Source organism: Nilaparvata lugens, chromosome X (assembly GCF_014356525.2).
Source record: "Nilaparvata lugens isolate BPH chromosome X, ASM1435652v1, whole genome shotgun sequence".
Taxonomy (NCBI): domain Eukaryota; kingdom Metazoa; phylum Arthropoda; class Insecta; order Hemiptera; family Delphacidae; genus Nilaparvata; species Nilaparvata lugens.
The window spans coordinates 3,074,560-3,099,249 of NC_052518.1; the positions used below are offsets into that span (position 1 = coordinate 3,074,560).

Below are 24,690 nucleotides of genomic sequence, written 5' to 3' on the forward strand. Positions count from 1 at the left end.
AAAACCAATCTTGTATGTGACAGGTGGCATGTTGTGTGCATTTTAATGAAGTTCACATACACCGTGTCCCACGAAGAGGTTTATTTATACATTATTTATTTATACATTAATAGATACAATCATTCTCAACTATGAATGATTGGGAAAGGAACAACAGGCTTAAAGCCCAAAACTGTTCCTTTCCCAAATTTAGATAGAAATTGTCCAAAAAATAGGTTATGTTTACACTACACGTTTTTTGTCCAATTTTGAGTCCAAAATATTTATAAACTAGGAATTAAGAATTTAGGAAAGTTGAAAACCAAATTAAATAATAATACTTCACTAAATCATCACTAATAACTGAAAATACTGTATTAATAATTGAAAATTTTAAAACGCGAAAAGAAACTCAAACGTACTCCTAAAACAACAGCTGTCTAGACGTTTGATTTTATATTACGTGCCCATTCATGCACCGAACTTTTTCAAATTTTACACAGTTCACAAAGTAGGTTCTAAAAATATTCTGGGAAAATTTCAGCTCCCTAACCTTTGTAGAAACAAAATGGCGGCATATTGAAAATTTTACCAATTCGCTTCCTATAAAAACTACTTTCATAAGTTATTTTCTGATTTGTTTACTACGTTGTGGTAGACTTGGCTCATTTGATGGTACCAGAAATGAATCAAGCAATCTTCCAACAAGATTGTGCTCCACCTTATTTCACAAATCATGCCAAGCAATTACTAAATGACAAACTTCATGGTCGTGGAAGTGATTTTTTAGATTGCCCACCCCGATCACCAGATTTAACTGTTTGTGACTTCTTTTTATTGGGTTACTTAGTTTATACCCATAGCTTCAATAATGATTAGGAAATAAAACGATCAATAGAAGCTCCTTTTCTCCGGATACCGCGGAGTTTCTTGGTAAGAGCTTACGAATCATTTCTTAAGCGCTGTTATCAGCGTACTGCTGTGGATAGGTTTCAATTTGAAGAATTTTGGACTTGAAGGTTTTTCATTAGGCTATGTTCTAGTTTTTATTCAAAAGTCATATTGCCCTAAAGTGCAACAATAAAAATGTTTTATAAAACCAAAAACATCTTTTAATGTTCTTAAAGTATCATTATTCAATATGCCGCCATTTTTTTTCTACGAATTTTAGGGAGTTGAAATTTTACCCAGAATATTTTTAGAACCTACTTTGTAAACTGTGTAAAATTTGAAAAAGTTCGGTGCATGAATGGGCATGTAATATAAAATCAAACGTGTAATAATAGTAATAATAATAATATCGAGTGACCTGGCTGGCTCAGGTCTGGTGTCAGAGTTTTCAGGTCGCAACTGATCAATTTCAGGGCCTCTGACATGACCTAACGACTGCTTTTTTATGCAGCCGGGACCGACGGCTTAACGTGTCCATCAAACGTGTAAACTCGTATAACCTCTTATAACGTATAACCTCTATAACTTATAACCTCTTCGTAGGACACGGTGTATAAACAACTAAGCGCCATGAATAATTGAATGAAAAAGACTAAGAAATTGTCAAAAACCACAGATTTATTGATACTTAGAAAGACCGGTTTCGGTTATTACACCATTGTCAATCTCTGATAAACTAAAACTAAATACAAGAGCAGCAGAATTTATACTAGTAGGCGAGTACTGCTATTGGTCGAGGGCATGAACGCCTGCCATTGGCCCAGCTGGACAGTCTCCTCCCACTCAACGGTGTGACAAAATGGCGGCTTAAGCAACAGAATCGCTATGATAACAAAATTTACTTTCAGTACAAGAAAACAAGTGTGAAAGATAATAAAACAAATATGTAAATGGAAAAACTATTGACTAATGTATACAATTTTATGATAAAACTTAATTCGTAGTGTTGTATTGGTTGAAATGAATCTGGTCATTTAAACTATACTGGGAATTTTCCTTAATTACTCTTGTTATTTCTAAAGCCTCTAGAATGAATAACAATAATGATGATGATAATAATAATAATTTTCGTTTTGATCAATACATTTGATTTAACCTACATTCTTTAAAATTGATGTTCCATGTAAAACCAAGACACTTGATTTGATTTTGATCGTGAATCATCTCTTTCTAGATTATCAAAACCTCGGAGTATTCAGCACTATGACAGTGGATCTTATCTGAGCTCATCATCAACTTCAGCTCTGTCAAGGAAGTCTGCCTTAGATAAGATTAATTACAAATCAGACCTATCATCTTCAAGATATCTCTCTAAATATGACACCGGAAGTGGAAGGACTACTAAAAAGTATTCGGAACCGTCATCCTCAAGCACATTATCTCATGCTTTGTTGATAAAGCCAAGTATGTCAACCCCACCCAGGAGGTCAATTTCAACTCTATCCTCGCAGTCATCAGATTATGTAAGTTGTCATCAGGCGAATACATAATTTATATATGACTTGCTAATGGCATCATATAGCCGAACCATGTTGTGACTGTTCAATTTAAAAAAAAAGGCACTGAGATTTCTATTTCTATTTATAAATATCGGGGACCGAGCTTCGCTCTGGAGTACAAAAGCATAAAAAAATCTATTACGAAAGAAGAAATTATAATAACATTCATACAGGAATGTTCTATCTAATCACAGTAAATTGAGATTAATTCCCAGAGGAATGCAAAAAAATTCCTTCACAAAGGCCCAGTTGCACAAAAGCCGGTTAAATTTTAATCCTGATCAACTTCACGTGAACCAAATCAGAGAAGACCATTTCAAAAATATGGATCCACTGGATATTTGTCAGGATTGAAAATAACCCGGCTTTTTTGCAACCGACACTAAGTACCTGATTGAATGATTACAAAAGTTTAACAGCTGAGTCATAATTTTGACACAGTCCCACACACATGAACTCGCTCACTCACTTCCATCACCAACAGACGACGAAATAATTATTATCAGCTGTTTTTCCAAGGATGAATAATAATTATCCTTTTAATTTCCTTCAGCGAGTTTTCCCAGGGATGAGATCTAGTGCAATCGAATCTCTATATTATAAACCTACTATGTTCTGAATTTCGTGAGAATCGTTAGAGCCGTTTTCGAGATCCGGTGAAATACAAACATCTAAAAATCTATACCATCTAAACATCCAAACATCTAAACATATAAACAGAAGTTGTTCGTTTAATAGTATAGGATTTATGTAGTACCGGATGTTTCAAAAAGAATGACCCAATTTTAAACAGTTATATTTATTTAAATAAATGGTGAACACAAACCAATTTTACATCAAATTACTCACAGAAGTATAGAGTTTACGATGATGTATTACAAGTGTTCTATGTGCCCTCCTCTTGAGGGCTCTGACGACATCTAGACGGTAGCCGAAATGTACCAGAATTTAATTGGTACATTTGCCAACTTATCAGAACTGATAAATCACACATAACTCTACAGTCAAGCTCATATACAATCAAACTATCGTTTATAAAATATAACCTGGAGGAAGAAGGATAAGTGGAAGAGGTAGAAGAATATAGTTGAGGTGTAGAAAGAAAAAGAGAAGTATGAGAGGAAGATGCTAGACAAAGAGGAAGAAAGTGGAAAGTAAGGAGAAAATGACCCAATCTTGCGCTTTTTGTGTTCCAGTCACATCAGGACAATAAAAAATGGAATATTAATCATTGTCATGTCGCCCGTGTTAACTGAGTGAATATTAAATCTAATTGTTATACTAGTGAAGCCCCCGGGGAAGGTGAACTCACTGAAAATGATGCTAATATTCTGTCAGCTGTTCTATTGAAATCTCAGGTTGGAATCTATTTAGAATATTTAATATACCGGGTGATTCAAAAAGAATTACCCAATTTTAAACAGTTATATATTTATTCTAAAAAATGGTGAACACAAACCAATTTTACATAAAATTACTCACAGAAGTATAGAGTTTATGTTGATGTATTATAAGTGTTCTATGTGCCCTCCTTTTGAGGCTCGGACGACATCTAGACGGTAGCCAAATTCAACCCAGACTGTTCGCAATATGTCTTCTTGGACTGTAGCTACTGCATCAGTTATCCTAGTTTTTAGCTCCTCAATATCAAGTGCTAAGGGAGGAAAATAAACACGAACTATAACGTTGTTAAGAGTCTGGGATGAATTTGGCTATCGTCTAGATGTCGTCCGAGCCTCAAAAGGAGGGCACATAGAACACTTATAATACATCATCATAAACTTGATACTTCCGTGAGTAATTTGATGTGAAATTGGTTTGTGTGCATCATTTTTCAAAATAAAAATAACTGTTTAAAATTGGGTCATTCTTTTTGAAACACCCGGTACATGGTGTTTCACATGCAGTAGAAGTATATTTTTGTGGTTTTGAGTTGGTATACCAACTTAATCTCATCCTATTCACTTCCTATTTTGGTGTATTTAATTCCCTGATTGCCTATGAATTTATACTCGGAAGCACTTGTTGCACTGTCTCAAGGGGGTCGATGTCAAACGAGGCCACCGACAGAAGAGGACTCTTCTAAAAGCACAGAAGCGACAGTGGAGGCCTCCGACAGTTGAGGACTGCGACCGTGGAGGACTCTTTAATTTTTGCACAGCCCCGACAGTTGATGACTGCGATCATAAAGGACTTCTGGTAAAGAGTCCTCAAAAGTCGCCTGCGCTTGGCGACAGTTGAGGACAAATCCTACTTTTGCCCAGCCCCGACAGTTGAGGACTGCGACCGTAGAGGATTCTTTAATTTTTGCACAGCCCCAACAGTTGAGGACTGCGACCATAGAGGACTCCTGATAAAGAGTCCTTAAATGTCGCCTGCGCCGGGCGACAGTTGATGACTCTTCAATTTTTGTACAGCCCCGACAGTTGAGGACTGCGACCGTAGAGGACTGAAAATCAGTCATCGACTGTCGCGTTCCCTCTCAAAGATACTCATTCCTTGAAACCGTGGTTTGAATAACTGATTAATACAAATATTTATGATTTCTAATTCTTCTTAACGTGCATCGTAGAATGATCATTTACTGTGAAAAGAACCTTCAGCTTATCTAAACGAATTCGTTCTAAGAAAGTTATATACAGTTCTCTGAAAAATAATGCCTTTTACTCACTTGAAGAATATCTGAATACGTGACTTGAATGTAATATAAATATGAAAATGAAAAAATTCTTTATTAGGCGGAGTTAGGAATTTTAAGTCCTCTCTACCACTCAACCTCAACATAACAAATGCAATTGAATAAAAAATACAGTGTCACTTAATATATTAATAGAAATACATTAAATAATATCGCTCAAAATAGAAACATAGTTGGAACAAAACAGTCAATCTGCATTTAGACTAAAAAATCAATTATATAATTCAAGAAACAATATTAAAAAATAGGAATTATTAATATAATCATCCACACAACATTCACACAGCCCACCAGACCAGTTCCAAGCGCCAACCACACGCTACCCCCGCAGACCCGCCAACAAAATCCGCTTGACCTCCACCCCAAAAGCGAGCACGCCCATCAATGGCCCGGACCGAAGCAGGAAGATTATTCCACAGCCTACAACCCGTGACAGTAAATGATCTCTCAAAAGTCGTCGTTCTATGAATGGGAAAAGCTAGCAGCAAGTTGCCATGCCTTGTTGTACGCTCACCGATCTCAGACAGGAATCTGAAGCTCTCAGACAGATAAGATGGAGATTTGGTTTTGATTATTGAGTGAAGCAGAGTCAATATGTGCAAACTACGAAGATCATTCAATTTTAGGAGAGATAGCTGTACATAATATGCTTTATCATGTATGATTTTCTATCCAATTGTGTGTACTTTTAAAATTATGACTTACCTTTTTGCTCTTGTTGTAGCTTGATGATTAATAAAATGAATCTTGAATCTTTCGTCCTTTCTACCTGCCACATTTTGTTCAATTACCTACGAAAGCGTCTCATGTATTTCTAGGTTGGAGCTGCTTCTAGAGAACGTTCATATTCAGCTGCTAAAACACCTACTCAGAGTGGAGTAAATAGTCGGAACGGGCTCAGAAATATTGGAAATACAGTAAGTTATCAATCAATTGTCCTAAATATATTATTTTCAATCACTTACGTCTTTATAGAAGACTTCAATACAATTAAATTAAATATATAATTTTCAATCCCTTACGTCTTCATAGAAGACTTCAATAAAATTAAATCAAATATATAATTTTCAATCACTTACGTCTTTATAGAAGAATTCAATCCAGTTTAATTTTATAATTCTACATTTTACAGTTTTACATTATTGTTTTGTAGGTTATTTTTTCATAGGAGAACGTGAACTATGTGTTAAATTTCTCTTTTCACTTGTAGCACATAAAGTTAGGACTTTTCAAAATTCTATAAATTAATTATTTATTCAATTTAAAAAAAAAAAAAAACACAGATCAGGAGAGAAAAACCAAGGATACCTTGTGCTATTTCTCTTTTGAATGAAAAAGACTGAGAAATTGTCAAAAAACCACTGATTTATTGATAATTAGAAAGACCGGTTTCGGTTATCACACCATTGTCAATCTCTGATCTAATAATCTCTTTCTAATTATCAATAAATCAGTGTTTTTTGACAATTTCTCAGTCTTTTTCATTCAATATGAATAATTACCACAATATCAACTTCTCAACTACACAAAAAGTACTATTTCTCTCCTAAATTTAGATGACATCAAAATTTCCGAAATAGGGTTATGTATATCAGGTTTTCACTTAGTTTCTGTCTTCCCAGATGTTTAAAACTCTAATAAAATTGCTAATTTACAGTGAAATTGTATTGTTTATTTCTGTAATTCGGCATTTTTGGGGTTCTTCTCTCATGATTTCCTCTACTTTCATAAGAGAATAATATCAATTAAAGTAGAAAAAACTGTTGGATACATAATATATTTATCAGAATGAGTTTATAAAAATTTTACCAACTGTTTTGCACGATTGAATCGTGACGTTCAATCGCAGGAAGTATAAAATATGGTTTTAGTAAAGCTGGGATTTCGTTTGTGCATAAATGCCGTCGTCGACCACGATAGGTAGAGTATCTCAGATTGGGTAGATTTCAATTTGTCTACATAACCTAAAAGATTATGTCCAATCATGTTTTAATGGGGCAGGTTGAGCTTATATACTTTCTTTTGTATACTTTTAAATGGCAATATGTTGATATCATTAAAAGTATTTAATTCTTTAATAATAAAGACAAATAATGAAAAGTTATTTGATCAGCTGTTTTAGCACACTTGAAATTCGGCCAATATGAATGTCAGCAATGCTTGCCGTCGTCGACTGCGGAAATTTACTCACAAACGAAAATGCACTTTTAAATCCATTTTGGATAGAAAATCGGCTTGCGGTTGGTGTATGAAGAAATACAAGCCTCTTTTCAAGCCTCAGTCTCAATTGCGAGCATGCGCAAGACGCATTATTGACGTAATCTTCTACTCTACCTGAACAGAATCGTTTATAGTCATGTTATGATGTGGCTTTGTTCATATTGATAGTTCCTGTGGAATAAAAACCTTTTTCTGGGTTCAACTTTCCACAGTTTTTTTTGTAGTCTGAAACTAAAAGTGATATTTTTATTGGATAAAGTATATAAACCCATCCTTTTTGAGCTAATACAGTACTAATCACAGTACTAAATTCCCTAGGAGAGAACCCTTCTCCATTACGACTTCTCCCAAAAAAGTAGACTTGGCAAAAAAAAACATACATATATATACATATTTTTACTTGAGAATTTTTTGAATATGAAATGGAAATTGAACTAGAATTAGAATATCAGATATTAGTGAATTAGAAAAAGAAAAATCAGAGAATAATAAATAAATAAAGATAAAATTGCCAAGCTCTACTAAAGGTCTCACATATCAGGAACCCCCAACTTCAGCACTGTTATTACTTTGAGCAGTCATAGAGCTCCATAGCTCAAGACACTGCCGAATTAGGGTGCAATGACTCACCCTCACATGTTCCACCAGTAGCGTAGCGTGAGCTAATACTCAAAGAACAATATTCATAATTTACATATATAAAATATAAATATGAAATGGAGAACTACAAGACTTAACCTATCTCGGACTATGTGTAACCTTATCTAAATTTGGGAGCGGAATAGCACAACCTATCTCGGACTATGTGTAACCTTATCTAAATTTGGGAGCGGAATAGCACAAGGTTACCTTATTTTTCCTCTCCCTATCATTTCGATGATGTACTTATTGTATGAATGAGTAAAGTAAATCTACCAGATCACTCCCGTGTTATCGGATGGGCACGTTAAACTGTCGGTCCCGGCTGAAGTATGACAGTCGTAAGGCCCATTGACGGCTTAAATTATATATTCAGGCGGTGGGACCTTCCCGCAAGGGACTCCCCACCAACAAAAGCCATACGAATTTACTTTTACTATGAATGAGTGAATAATGTATTATAATATTTGATATAATATGATTGAATTAACTATTTAATAATAATAATTATTATTATTATAACTATTTAATTCGATAATTCAAAAGAAAATTCTTCAACCTTTGACTTGTGTTACATGGATACATGATTGAAATGTGGAGGTTTATGAAGAGTATGAATGATAACATTATTGTGGAGTAAATATGTTGTTTCCCAACTCATCTTGAGAAGAATTTTCTAGAACTTTCTGATCATTTTTTGTCAAATTACATTTATTTATACATTGATAGATACAGTATCATTCTCAACTAATTAAAAACTGGGACAGTTTTGGGCATGAGCTTGTTGTGCCTTTCCTCATGTTCAGTATTTGTACACAATGTGATAAATAAATAAATAAACTATGAATGATTGGGAAAGGAACAACAGGCTTAAAGCCCAAAACTGTTCCTTTCCCAAATTTGGATAGAAATTGTCCAAAAATAGGTTATGTTTATCAATCATAAGATTTGTCCAATTTTGAGTCCAAATTATTTATAAAAATGATATTAGAAAATGATGGATATTATGAACTACTCTTTTAATCATAATATATTTTTCCTTTTCACTGTTACAACATAGTTCTACTCAATACATGTTATACTGTGCTTCCAATATTCTATTTCGACAATTTTGTATCTTTGAAATATTTGATACTACTATTTACTTTTTTATTTACTATCATGATCATTTTGTTCATTTGTTTACTTTTGTTATGTTTTACAATGATATTCAATCATAATCACCTCCAGTTTTAAGTTAGATAAAAAGACTAAGGGCCGTTTGCACAGTGACAGTTTAAACTAAATTTCATTTTAAACTGGATTATATTCGTATCAAGTCTCGTTTGTTATAATTTTTTTTCCATTTTGAATTTAAGCCACCAGCTGATTAAATTCAGTTTAAGCTTTTACTGTGTAAACGGCCCTAAGAAATTATCAAAAACCAAAGATTTTATTGAAATTTAGAAAGACCGGTTTCGGTTGCTACACAATTGTTACACAAGAGATCTACAATGGTGTAACCTAAATTTCAATAAAATTTCTGATTTTTGACAATGTCTTAGTTTTTTATTTAAGGCCGGGATTACACGGTCAAATGTTTTATAAAAGATCTTCTATAAAAGATATTTGACAAACATATTTGATAGTCTAATAGGCCATATTTTATAAAAGATTTCTTTTATAAAATTTCTTTTATCAAAGATAATAGGTTGGCATTATCTTTTATAAAAGTTGAGATTCTGAATTTCAGGTGATGTTAATTTGATTAAGGTTAGTTTTATTTTAGGTTAGTTTTTAATTTGAATGAAATGTCTTCGAAGTACACTACTTGGTGTGTAGAAACCACTTAGCTACTTATTTCCGAATATGAAAATCATGAAAGTCTATTTAATCCTAAACATCAAGATTATAAAAATAGACTATTAAGACAATCAATTTATAAAATAATTGCCAAAAATATAAACCTTCTAAGACCTGGATGTACACATGATGACATTAAGAAGAAAATAAATGGTCTTAGAAGCCAATTTCTGTCAGAAAAAATGGAGATAAGAAACTAATTTTGTTTTGAGTAGTATTCTTCAACATCCATTGTTTTGCTACAACAATTGAAATAAAAAGTTTATACTTGATAAGTTGAATTAAAAAATACAAAGATCTTTGACAAAGATCTCTTGACAGTGTAATATGGGTCCGAAATGTTTTATAAAAGAATCAGTATTCAAATCTTTTATAAAAAGATGGTTATCATCTTTTATAAAAGATCTTTTATAAAACATTTGACCGTGTAATCCCGGCCTAATATGAATAATTACCACAATATCAACTTCTCAACTACACAAAAAGTCCAGTTTTAAGGTTGATTTGTACGGATGGTAATCATATTATAAAGGCTGTATTGGGCTTTGCCTGTAGTCTTTGTAACACATAAATAATTCTACAAGATGAATCTTATAGATTCTGAAATATTTATCGAAAATTCTGTGACTTTTTCATTATGTTCAATTTTTTCAGTGTTTCCTTAATGCTGTGGTACAGTGCCTTAGTCATATTAGTCCTTTACGAGAGTATTTTCGAAGTGGGTCATATCTTGCTGATATCAAGTCACAAAGTGATGGTGCTTTGGTCAAATGTAAGTAAACACCTTACAAAGGACACTCACCTCGTTCAAAACCAAAGTGGCTACACGTGCGCCATCTTGGTGTCCGTCAATGTAATGCGCATGCGCTGGTAAACTGTTAAGCTACGTTTACACTATGTAACTGAAGAGCTATACATTTGAGCTACATATACCTCTGTCAGCAGGGGCGCCATTTAGGAGGGGGCAGGGGGTCCTAGGTCCCCCCCCCCAAGGATCAGATGAATAATGAAAATGCGGGTCTATCTAAACGAATCCTCAGAATCTCATACTGATTTTAATACTTTTTTTAAACAGCAGAAGTATAATTCCTTCTACAGTATCAACAATTTTCTATCTTCTTTTTATTGAAAAGAAGATAGAAAATAATTTTAATTGTATTATGTTGGAAATTATTGTATAGTGTGAAGGAGGCAAAATGGTGTTTTTACCTGTTGTCTCCATGAATAAATAAATAAATAAACAATGTAGCAAAATTGCCTTGAAAATATGGGTACGGAGTAATAAAGAATAAAATTTCCTACAGTTACCATTGAATATGAAAAGTGGGTAATTATGAGTAGGTGAGTAATTATGAAAATTGTAATTATTAAAAAGTGAGTAATTATGCCTGAAATCCATCAAATGTTTTTCTGTGTAATTTTATTAATTATAAATAGAATAGAATAATGTAGTAGTGTTTGAATGAAGGGGCGGCTGTGTGCTGAATGTGGTGGCTGTCATCCACTGCTGTCCTCGTTGTCCATCGTTATTTTTTTTTTTCAATTTTATGACCACATAGGATCACTGTAGTCTCTGGTTAGTCCTCTTTCTTCGTTTATTCGCTTCAATTCTCCTCCTTTCTTCCCAGTACCTTTTCATTCTGTCAGACCTCTCTTTTCTCATTTCATCTGAACAAACCTGTTGCCTTCTCCTAATTGTTTTTATAGATAAGATCCTCTTTCTGTCAGTGATGGTTTCCCTATAGATTTTTGGGCGATTTTTGACATCGTCAATAGTTAAATTTAGTTCCGATATGTCTTTAATTTCCACAAGCCAAGGAATTGTGGCTCTGTCTGTTTTCGCACTCATGAATTTTCCAATAAGTCTTCTCAACAATCGATTCGCTGGGGTTCTGAGAATATGTCCAAAGAAAGAAATTCTCTTTTTGCGCATTGCGTCAGTTATTGGTTCGATTTCTCTATAAATCTGTTCTCTTGGAAGGAGTCTGAACTGGTTGTCAACTACATGTTTTTTGTTTATGCAGGTTCTAAGAATCCGTCTTTCAACTCTTCTTATAGTTTCTTTAATTCCATTTCCATCAATATTGAAAAGTGTTTCACTGCAATACATTGCTTGTGATCTTAGAACTGCCTTGTAGTGTTTCAGTTTTGTATGAATGGAAAGACTTTTTCTCTTATAAGTGTCCCTAGTTACATGCTGTCCCTTGGAAAGCTTTGAAATTCTGGCCTTCCATGAGGCCTTCTCACTAAGATTATATGTGATCGTCTCTCCTAGATATGTAAAACTGTCCATCGTTATTATTATAACGTGCACCACAACACTATACCACAGTCACTGTTACCAACTAGATTTTGATTTTGCTGCACTGGTGCTCCTATAACCTACTAACTATTTTGCGTTGCCATGTTGCAAATCTGGAGTGCAGAAAAAATTTTTTCCCGCACTAGAGCGGAAAAGTGATTCTTTGCGTTCTGTAATCAGTGCACGAATGGCCACTTTTCAAGGTAACTGTAGGAAATACAGGAAATAAATAGGAAATACCACTTCTCATATTCAATGGTAACTGTAGGAAAAAGTTAATGTGAAATACATGCGCAAAGTTCCTCTGCTGCACTCAAGAAACCATTCCGCCCTCACCTACGGCTCGGGCGTAAACGTTTCTTTCGGTGCAGCAAACTGTCACTTTGTGCACTAGTTGCACAAATAACTACTGTGGTATAGTTTAAATATAGAGTGGGTACAATTATTGATAAGGGCACAATAAGTGAGTGATTGCAAAAATTTCAACGTGAGAATTAACAAGTTGCAAGATGCCACAGTGAAAGCAAAAGAAAGGGCACAATCTGACAATCAAAAATGTATGTACAGAGTTGGTGAGAATTATGGGAACAGCTTAATGTTTCTTTAGCTTTCTAACTGAAAGTTATTTTCCAATTAGAATATGATCCCCAATGAAATTGTTGAAATTGTCATTGTGAAAGAAAAATTTATCTGTTTCCATGATTATTAAGAAATCTGTTTCAGTGTATTCCTACATAAGGGCCTCTCTGTAGGCCTATATTTCTATATGATTAACTAATAATGTAGGCCTATATGCTTGTATTGATACTTCAACCACATTTGTATAAAACTGGAGAAAATGAAGCATATAATAACATCTTCGAATGTAACATTTATGGGGAAACCCAGGACCCTCTATCCTTTGGGCGTATTCCTTTCCCCCCTCATACCTCTTGGTTCCCCAGCCCCCCTCAGGAGTTTGGTGAAATGGCGCCACTGTCTGTCAGCTAAATAGCTCTGCTAGATGTAGCTCTGCTATAAGTAGATTTAACGCTAATTTTATGTAGCAGAGCAATATGTAGCTCTGCTATAATTAATTAACTTTGATGCCATTACTTGTAGCAGAGCTACATATAGTTTGGAATAAACCAGTATTCACTGCTCAGTTCCCAGCCAGATGCCGAACAAGAAGGTAGTTCTTGCAGCAGCCGCAGCTACTGTGATATTTCAGCACAGAGAAGAGAAAGAAGATATTGGATAAGACCCTCACTTCAGGCTAGGAAACTATACAGTGGTAGTGACTTTTTGAAAGACCTAAATAAGGATGATAGAGACGACTTGATGAAATTCGTTCGCAAAGCGCAGTAGCCTACTGTAGCACTACTGTAGCCTACTTATAGCACTCTGACAACAAATGAGTACAGTATATCTGATGTAAATCCAGCAGGCACTAAAAAACTGCAAACAGTAGTAAACAGTTGCGGCAGCCTCCCTTCAATGACAGAGCAGCTACATCTAGCTCTGCTATAAACAGAAATTGACATGTAGCAGAGCTACATATAGCTCAGATTCTCTTTGATGTTTACCAAAAATTTTGGATAGCTCATTTTCTGCTATATAGCTGAGAAAATGGGCTTAAACTTGCTATATAGCCGGGCTACATAGCAGATCTCCAGTGTCACTTTTTGAACTTGTAGCAGAGCTATATAGCTGTGCTACATGTAGCTCTGCTATATAGTGTAAACCTAGCTTTAGATGAGGTTGGGAGTAGAATAAGTGAGTTGGTGTTGGGGCTGATTAGGGGAAGGTTAGGTTAGGCGTAGGGTTTCAGGTTTTAAATGACAATATTCTAGTCATGTTCAAAATTATTCAATCATTTTAAGAATTTCAAATCAGGAATTTTGAGCGCATGCGCATTATGGATGCCCCAACTCCATCATGACGAACGCGTGTAGCCACTGCCCTGCAAAAAAATAAATGATTCAGTCCACGCACAGGTTGTTTCACTTATGTAGACACATTTCCAGGTGCTGATTTAATGAGATTAATTTGTAAATTATCAAGTTTTGTTGAAATTCATTTTTCATAGTTCATTACCTCACATTTTGTTTTAAAATTGAAGATGGTCGTGTCACTGAATTTTGTTTCACAAGTTTTTCATACTAATGTTATAATTTCACACTAAGGGCCGTTTGCAAAGTGTAGATTGCTAAACTCGATTAAGTTAATCGGGTTTAAGTTAATCTGAAAGTTTAAACTTTAATCGGTTTTCTCAGTGCATTTACTAATCCAGTTTAAGTTAAACTAGTTTAGCGTTAAGTTGGTAATAGAATGTCATCGTTTATAATATCAGGAAGGCTGATTTTTACAGGAAATTTGTTATTTGTTTACAAACCATTAGTAAATTGAGGTTATGTAGCTACTATTTTCTTGTTCAAAATCCACAGAGCTGTAAGCTGTACGGTAATAAAAGTGAAAAGCGATCAAGGAATTCTTTACAAACTTATGTTTAGTTGGCACCAAAAAATATATTTTAGAATGTAAGATAAAAAAGTTATTTTGTTACGCTTGAATCTATTACGGTCTTCCTCGTTTATTAGAAATCTCTCAAAAGCAAAATATCTCAGTTATGTATTATTAAAAACATGATTTCTAATCATAGACCACTGTAGGCCTTTATAAATATTTTCTTAATTTATATCAAGTGGTTTATTCAATCAAATACTAAATTGGCAGTTTCTTTACTCAAGCAAAATCGTTAAAAAACTTTTCTATCATCCCAGAAATTTAAATTATTCGTTTTTTGCCCAATTTTTCTCAGTTTCAAAATTCTCAGTCATCTTTATCAATCGCATTAAAAACTTCTATCAATTCCTATAATATTATTTTTACATTCAAATAATGATTCACTATAACCTAAATAATTATTATTATTATCGTCTACAGAAGCAATAAAAACAAACTTCGAAAAATAATTTACTATCAGATGTTTCCCCATCAAATCTTTACAGATGTGAAGTTCATCCAAATTATTTGGTTTAAACCCCTGCTTTGGAGGTTTAAACTTTCCCAGAGTTTAAACTCAATACAGAGTTTAAACTGATACTGTGCAAACGGAATTTTAGTTTAAACCAAAAATATCCAGATTTGGTTTAAGCTTTAGCTTAAACTTACACTGTGCATACGGCCCTTAGTTTTAAAATTGAAGATGGTCGTGAGACTGAATTTTGTTTTGCAAACTGTTCATACTAATGAAAATAAGAAATGTTGATTTTCACTTCCACCTCCCACATTTTTGTAGATTTAAAATTCATTTTTAATTGCTCATAATTATTTTATGCTTTGTTTTAATATTATTGAAGATGGTTGTGACACTGTATTTTGCTTTGCAAGTTGTTTATACTAATGAAAATGTTAGCTTCCACTTCGACCGCCCTTATTTTCTAATAAATTTGTAAACTAACCTTATCTTGGACTTTGTCACCTATACATTTGGAACAAAAATAGCACATGGACTACCTTATTATTTTATCTTTCAATGTTACTACATTAGTGTTATTTGCATTGTAAATAAATAAACTCATCTACATTCTTCAATCAGCTTTATCAATGAAATGAATTACTGTCGAAAGAATTTAGTCATTTGAATTGTGTACAAAAATATATTTTGAAATCAGAGTATATTTCACGCAATTCTTACAGTAGATTTAATTTTTGAAGCAATCCTTTTCATAACTTGGACAGTATAAACTATTTTCTGATCAGTTCAATTATTGGAGTGATCTTGTAGTACAACGAAGAGCGTCTTTTATTTTATGAAAGCAAAATCATCGAAAGTCTATCAATGAACCATTCAACTCATTGCTTAGCTTTTAAACACTTCCAATAGGGAGAGGATTTCGTTCTTGAAAAGAGTAAAAATTAATGATAATTATATTAATAATAATTAAATTATTATTCTAACTTATACTGTATCATATGCACTTTTCTTGATAGTGCTACTTTTAACATTGAACTTTAACAGTAAAAACATTTTTTCGGACATATTACTCATTATCAAAATTTGGGAACAGAATTTTTTTTGGGCCATGCCTGTTGTACTTTCCCGATCATATTTATATGATTTGTAATTATGTCCACAGAAATACTACAATTTTATTATTGATATAATTAAATAACAATAATATTATCAAGTACCCTTTTGAAATATTTTATTTATTCACCACAACGTAGTTGAAACATATTGTGGTGGTGAATTAATAAAACATTCTAAACTTTAGAATTTGTATTTCATTCTTTCGATACTGTAGCAGTATGATAGAAGCTGGGATATTGGTGCTATGGTGAGGTCCATGTTATAATTTTTCCGCCACACTGCACAGAAAGCAGCTGTTTTCCAGTCCTTACGTAGATCTGAAAGACATTGTTTGCAGACGACGTCAGAAAAGGGTTTCTTTTCCGGTCTAGGCCAGAAAGTTGTCTCTTTCCAGCCGCTCATGGAAGTAGTTAATAAGTCATCCGCTAGATCGGGCGAGTGTCCACTTTCATCATCAGCTGAAGTCGCCATGATTTCAGTTCCAGTTTCGAATCAAACTAATTCGCTTCGCAACCAGTTTTATTCAATTATTTATTGTTGATTAGTGCATTCCGAATTTTCAAAAAATGCTTGAAGATGACTGTGGTATTCCAAGTGAAATTTTAAAAGAATCTGAAATCCTGACTGCAAATCTTCTACCACTAAAATCAAGAGATAGCTTAACAAGTATTCTTTATTTATTTTGTCAGCAATACCTGTAGTGTGACGAAAAATATCGTTCGCACCACGGGCAAAAATGTTTTTCCAGCTCTCAATCTTGAAAACCGATTTCGAGCTGGAAAAATCTCATTTTCTGCTCTAGGTGCGAAATATACTATTTCGCCACACTGCACAGAAAGCAGCTGTTTTCCAGTCCTTACGTAGATCTGAAAGACATTGTTTGCAGACGACTCTCGTCTGACATCAGAACAGGTTTCTTTCTGGCTAAGGCCGGAAAGAGTACCCTTTCCGGCCGCTTTTTGATAATTTTTGAAAATGTGTTTGGACAACTGTGCCATATGGTGCATTGTGTTCAGGAGGGTGAGATCGGAAATTTCCACCCCACTTTGAGTACCCTATGACGTCTGGTTCTTGAGATATGAGACATCAAAGTATCCCCCCCTCATAAAACATTCTTATTCAATTTATTATTCTTATATAGCTGATGCCAAAAAGTTAGGCGGCTTCGTGGGTCACATGGTGTAACCTACTCACAGCTGATGCAATGCATCTATTTATTGTCTCTTTTGATTTAAAAATCATCACCTAAGCCAAGCTAGATGACAACTCTACTTGACAACATCAGCTGTTGGAACGCACAAGAGACCCACGAAACCGCTTAACTTTTTGGCGTCAGCTATACCTGTAGTGTGGCGAAAAATATCGTATGCGACTCTCTCAGAAAGGTGTTTACGGTATTCAGATAACATATTCCCGGGAAACTATCCTCATACCGTAAACACTAACTTTCTGTTCTTGTAGCGTAATATACTATTGATTTGATTTTTGATTTGATAATGGCAGTGGAGAAAGATAGGAGAACAACGTTGCCGATCCTGTCTTGTCAATGCCTTTCATAGACGCTAGCTGATACAGGTTTATCTATGTAATACCATAGAGAAACAATAGCTTAAGTAGATATCCCATGGTATAGGGCGTTTATGTCGCAACTTTTACTGTTATCTCAAGCCGATTACTGTCGATTATTGTTGATTTTTACTGTTTTGACCGGGCAAGAGTGTATGAACGGCACAATATGAGAGACTACCAGCGTTATAAAGCTTCACAGGAAAGAACTACGTGGACTATAAGCTTGAGATAACAGTAAAGGTTGCGACATAAACGCCCTATACCATGGAATATCTACTTATGCTATTGTTTCTCTATGGTAATATTAACTGTTCATTCTCGTTTAAAATAATCAATTATATTTTATGAAGCAAGAAATTATATTTTTCAATAACTTCATAATGAATTTTCATAATTAAGATGAAATATTTTGTGAATTGATTATTAATTCTACATTGTTAAAAGACGATCTGGCAATAGAGCAAAGCGAAAAAGAGATAGCGCTATTCGCTTTGTTGAGAGATAGACAAGGATAGCAATACCATTTTTAATCAAACACTGACATTATAACTTGGACCTCACTATAGTTATTAGAATTTGAAACTATCACCTTATCGACAAATCGACAGTTTTGTGTTTCTTTTTTCTTATTTCTTTTCATTTATGTTCAAAACAATTTGTGTATCTTTTCCTAATACTACTTTATTTCTGTAAAGCATTTGCATTTATGTTCAAAACGATTTCTGTATCCTTTCCCAATTCTACTTCATTTCTGTAGAGCATTTGCATTTGTTTTCAAAATGATAGTTTAGTGTGTTTTTCTAGAGTGTCTTTTTCTAATTGCACTTTATCTCTGTTCAGCATTTGCCAATCTGTTGAATGATCTTTGGGATGGAGAAAATAGGACAGTTCAGCCGGGTACATTCAAGAGATGTTTGCAGCAGTTCGCTCCATGCTTCATGGGCAATAACCAACAAGACGCGCAGGAGTTTCTCCGCTACTTGCTGGAAGGATTGCACATAGATGTCAATCGGGTTCGAAGCAAAATCAGAGATTATACTGATTTGGATGATTGTCTAAGGTGAGCGACCATCAAAATGTTCACTATTGTGACGTGTGAAAATCCTCTATTAAGGCTGTGCAAAGGCTAAAAATAAACTTTCTACTCGTGATATTTTTCAAAGTTTTTCGATGTGTATATCATCAAGCTATTAAAATGAAAAAGTTTTCTCTGGAAAACATTTTTTTCTGATCATTACTTTTTGAGATATGAGCGCCTAAAGTTTGAATTTTTGGGACAGAACATTTCAAATTCTGAAAAAGATAAATCCATGAGATTTAGAGGATAGATTCTTCATGGTATTGATTGATGATCTAGTAAAAAATTTTCTGAAAATATCAATTTTTAAGATAGTTATTCAGTTTACTAAAAATAACCAAAAATAAATTTTAGTTGAGTCATTTTTGTAAATTGAATAACTTTTTCAAAAATTGATATTTTTAGAATATTTTGTTTTACTAGATCAACAATACCATGAAGAATCCATCCTCTAAATCTCATGGATTTATCTCTTACCGAATTTGAAATGTTCTGTCCCAAAAATTCAAACTTCAGGCGCTCATATCTCAAAAAGTAATGATCGGAAAAAAATGTTTTCCTGAGAAAACTTTTTCATTTTAATAGCTTGATGATATACAAATCGAAAAACTTTGAAAAATATCACGAGTAGAAAGTTTATTTTTGCCTTTGCACAGCCTTAATAAATCTGATTATAGTCACAATTACTCTCTCTTAGAGATGGGAATGGGAAGTTCGGATCAATCGGTCTCGTTCACTGCCGCGCTTCTCAACGAAGAACGGGTCTGAAATGAACGGGTTTTTTGAATTATTGTGATCCGGATCACTCGTTCACCTGACTGTTCCGTTCAATTTGAACGGGTCATGACCGAACGACACATCTCTACGCTCTCTCCTTACCATACTAAACACTTCAATCACATTCCTAATAACGGGTGGTTTTTAGAGGTATAGAACTTTAAATTGCAATAAAAACAACAAACCGTCTATTTTTGAATACAACCAAGACCCAGAAGCTAGTGCTTGGTTTGAGACAGATCAAAAAGTGCTAAGCTTCTTGGCATCACACTAGATTATAAACTCACTTGGATACCTCATATAGAAAGTGTCTGCTCCAAACTTAGTAGGGTTGTATACTTTCTTCGAAGGCTCAGGGAGGGTCGATGTCAAACGAGGCAAACGACAGAAGAGTCCTGCGACAGTCGAGACCAGCGACGGTAGAGACCTGCGACATTCGAGGCCAGCGACGGGAGAGGACTCCTGAAAAAGAGGCCTCAAATGTCGCCTGGGTTAGGCGACAGTTGAGACCTCTCTAATCTTTGTACAGCCCCGACAGTCGAGACCTGCGACCGTAGAGGACTCCTGAAAAAGAGACCTCAAATGTCTAATTCAATGTGATTACTGGGTAATTGTGGTTATTTAAATTGAAATATTCATCTAGCTTATTTGAGAAAAATTCAACGTCAATTTTGTTTTAAGAAGTTGTAAATCCTAGAAGTTGAATATCAATCCTAAATTCCATTACCTAGGTGATTCTAGCTGGCTCATCAAAAACCTAATCCATCCATAATTAAATACTGTGATATGATTTTTATCGGTGCTCTCATTTATTCAATTCAAATACTTAGGCCCGGTCGCACAAACGCCTGTTGAATTTTAATCATCATTAAATCCGCGAGAATCAATCAGAAAAGGTTTTTTGAAAAGGAGGCTTCCCCGATTCATTCTCGTAGCATTTAATCACGGTTAAAATTTAACAGGCTCTTGTGATGATTGAATCCACTATAACCAATCAGAAAAAAACCTTTGAAAAGAAGTATTCTCGTGCCATTTAATCACGGTTAAAATTTAACAGTCTTTTGTGCAACCTAGCCACAGTTTTTTTTTATTTTATTCAACATAATAGATAATAGAATCTCACAAAACTGATTTCTCTTTATTCTTTCAATTCAGTTGGGGATATAAAAAATTAAAACCAATGATCATATATTTATGTTCACATCCTTAACACCCCATGAAATATTACATCTATTATGAAACATGTGATTTTTCATTTTCATATTTACTTTCAATGTTATCCTTTTTTAAAATTACGAAATGGCGAGTCAAATTTTGTTGGCCAACAGACTCGATCTGTAAAATTTATTACAGAGTCAGTTTCAAAATTTGAAGCTAATTACTGAAAACTTATGCCAATTACTGTAAAACATACTAAGGCCCGTGTGCAGATACTCGGTTTTAACGGAGAAATGTCAGCTGTTCGTTTAAACCCCGTATGAAACACATTATGATAAATGCAACCATATCTTCAAGTGAACGTGGTTTAGCTTCAAACGTGGTGTTAGCATATGGCCCTAAAGTTGTTATTCAATTCAATTCAAAAAATTCTTTATTCCTCATAGAAAACAAAACAATATGATTTACAATCTGCTGTCAGTTCTACATACTCTTACAAGAACTCATACATAAGAATAATATTTTTGTACAATAAAAAACACCAAAAGATTAAAATTAAATCGAATAGAAAGTGGTTCTCAAAAAATACACAAGCTATATTTTATCATGATTGAGATTCATAACTTATCAAGAAAGAGTCGTGAACAGTGCTTTAATTCAGGAATGATCTTCACATGGACCTGAGGTCTGTGTGTGAAGACTAGTTCTTCGGATTGCTAATACGTTTGGAAGATTCCGAGGAATGATTCAGATTTTTGTAAACATTCACGTTAATAAGGATTGACTTTTTTTAAATAGATAATATGGTAAATTGATAATATTATACTAGATATTACAAAAACAACAGTTACAATAATCTGTTGGTGATTGTGTTTAATAGCACTATGTCATAGGGTATTGGTACACAGACCTGTTGTCTGGATGACGATGACTAATCCACAAGAAACAGGCGCGGGCCCCAACAGATTGACCAATTTGGGATATTGTAATGTTAATCTCAAGTTGTAGAATAATAATAATAATGAAGGGTTAGTTTAATGTTAAAAATGAGTTATTAAAAAGAAATAAATATATGTAGTAAAATGTGAAAAATATAATGTAAAAAATTAATAAATTTATAAACCACGTAGATTTGGAGGATGAGCCAGAGGGTGTCCCCAGAACCATGCGCGGGCTCTCATTCATCAGGTTAAAAAAAAATTAAATGTTAAATGTAAATTATTGTAAGCTATTGTAAAATTAAGCTCAAAGTAGAACTTTGCTTCGCTCGTTCAATGAAGTTTTTGATTTCAGTGATCAACAGAAGGCCATGGAATGCTGGAAGAGGTATTTGAAGTGCGACAACAGCAAAATTGTTGACTTGTTTGTTGGCCAGTTGAAGTCAACGCTGAAGTGTGCCTTTTGCGGTCATTGTTCGACTACATTTGATCCGTTCTGGGATCTGTCTCTGTCATTGCCTGACAGAGGTCATTTGCCGGTGCCCTTGTCCCAATGTCTGGACACATTCACCAGAGATGAGGTTCTGGAAGCTAATGAAATGCCAGTGAGTACTGTGCTATCACACTAATTCAACTGTCTTGAAAATTTCGTCATAAGAAAATATTTAAAATGAAAATACTCTTTATTAGGTAGAGAATTTTAAGTGTAGAGCTTTTTTAGGTAGAGATTTTTAAGTCTTCTGTATCACTCAACTTTGGAATATTGGAAATGTTGTGCGGTACATAGCTACTTTCATCCATGCAATGTAATAATTATAAATGGGACATTCACATCCAAAATCTTTGTTATAAATTAAAATACTTGATTACAATATTTTACAAAATTAATCAATTGAAAGACTTGAACATTCTCAGAACAATTTACAATGCATATGCTCACGCAATCTTCCACTACAATATAGAAGTATGGGGAGCAGCCTTTGACACCCATTTCAATAAACTTTTTACTATTCAAAAGCATATCATCAGGGCTGCGCTAGGAAGACCAAGACGCTATCCTAGCAGACTAATATTTGATGAGATAAACTTACCAACGCTTCGCCAAACGTACGTAACAAACTTAATTATATTCATAAATAAGAATACACATCTATTTACTCAACGCAATGTCACTTACAATTTAAGACCAGCAAGTGTAAGTGCTTACAGTATAAATTTCACTGCATTGACAACCAGCAATCATCAGTTCAAGTTCCAGAGCGATAAGCTAATAAATAGGATACCAGACGATTTCATTAGGGATAAAATTACAAGTAATAAATTAAATAAAATAAGATCCTGGGTAAAAGAGAATTACTTTTTTAAAATCGAAAACTAAATTATTATAATTATGACTTGTTTTTAACACGCTCAGTTTAAACTTGGTTTTTTTGATTACCTAAAAGAATTTTTTTTTTTATTGTTATTATAATTTCTATATTACCTATTTATATTATTGGGCTTGTTGATTTTTGATTCAAGAATTGATTTTGTGTGTTTATTTATACATATTTTTGGTTTTTGGTTTACTATCTTTTGGTTTGTATTTTAGAATATTATCACGGCAAATGTACCAATAATTTAAAGAATATTTTCGAACTCGTGGCTGGAGCTCAAGGCTTCTTTTTCCAGCCACACCAATGTATATTAGTTGATAAGTGTTATTTTGTAAATTTCTAGTGAATTGGTAAATAAATAAATAAAATAAAAATATAATAATAATAATTTCTCTGATTGCCAATGAATTGCAACCAGAGGAGTTTATTGGCAAAACATTTACATAGTTGTTATATTATACATACAAAATTGCTAATACTAAACTTAGTTCTAATTATGATACCCCACTATAATAATATGTGTCGGGGTGATCATAATATTCTTTTCTAAAACATGTATAAAAAATGTAATTAGTAATTTTAGTTATAAAGGTTTGTTAGTTATTAAAGGTAGAATAAAAAGAAGACAGTAGTTCATTCTATATCCTATTTACAATGAGCTCCTCGGTTTGGTAAATGCCAGTATCATATAACCAAATTCCGTACTGCTCTTTTAAATCTATTTATATTTATTTCGTCCTTTGCGATCTGCGGGATTTTATTGTAAATTCTAGGACCTAAATATTGTACAGATCTCTGACCAAAAGCTGTGTTCATTCTGGGAACGAGAAGAAAATTCAGATTTCTAATTCTGGTGTTGTGGCTTTGGAAAATTAAATCGGTAAAATGTGTATTCTTCTTATTCTAAAACTAATACATATAACTGCCTGACGCTGAGAACTCTACTTTCGGTGAACAATTCACTTGTTGGAAAACGGTTGTTTCTGTTTGTCATAACCTTAAGAATACGTTTCTGAGCTTTAAAAATTGAATCTATTTAGTTGTAATTTGCTGCACCCCAAACCAACAATCCATATCTCAAAAGTGACTCTACAAGTGAGAAATATACTATTTTAATCATATCTTTACTATATGACGAAGCTGGTAGAACTTATAAATGAGTTTTCTTATTTTCTTAGTTGTGTACGATATATGCTCATCCCATTTCAATCGATCATCTACAATTATACCTAGAACATGTTGGGTATAAATGGAACATATGTTATAACATGCTGGGAGGGACATCCATTCATTTTATATTTATTACATTGTGTACAAATAGTTATCTTGAGGAAGCACAGCATGAAGATATTGGTATTTAATACAAAGGTGCGTATAGATATACGCGCCTCAAATACGCTCCGCACACGCTTCGATCTTGAACGTTACGCAAGGGTTCGCTAGAGGTTCGCTATATGTTCGAAAGATGATCGCGCGTTTGTCCTATTGTTGACTTCGCTACAACCTAACCTCACAAATGTGAAATGTTCAATCCAGCTAATTGGGTAACAGAAACTGAATAAAATATTGTAACCAGGGGATTGCTGGGT

General features: G+C 33.8%; 1 protein-coding gene across 2 annotated transcripts in view; it reads left to right on the forward strand.

Annotated features, from left to right (window-relative positions):
* LOC111045884 (ubiquitin carboxyl-terminal hydrolase 2) overlaps positions 1–24,690 on the forward strand; it is a 51,724-nt gene that overhangs the window by 10,630 nt on the left and 16,404 nt on the right. For both annotated transcript variants that reach the window (XM_022331363.2, XM_022331364.2), the window contains exons 4-8: positions 2,105–2,393; positions 5,946–6,044; positions 10,483–10,600; positions 18,615–18,834; positions 22,081–22,330. In XM_022331363.2, coding sequence (XP_022187055.2) covers positions 2,105–2,393; positions 5,946–6,044; positions 10,483–10,600; positions 18,615–18,834; positions 22,081–22,330 — 976 coding nt within the window. The remainder of the gene's footprint in view (positions 1–2,104; positions 2,394–5,945; positions 6,045–10,482; positions 10,601–18,614; positions 18,835–22,080; positions 22,331–24,690) is intronic.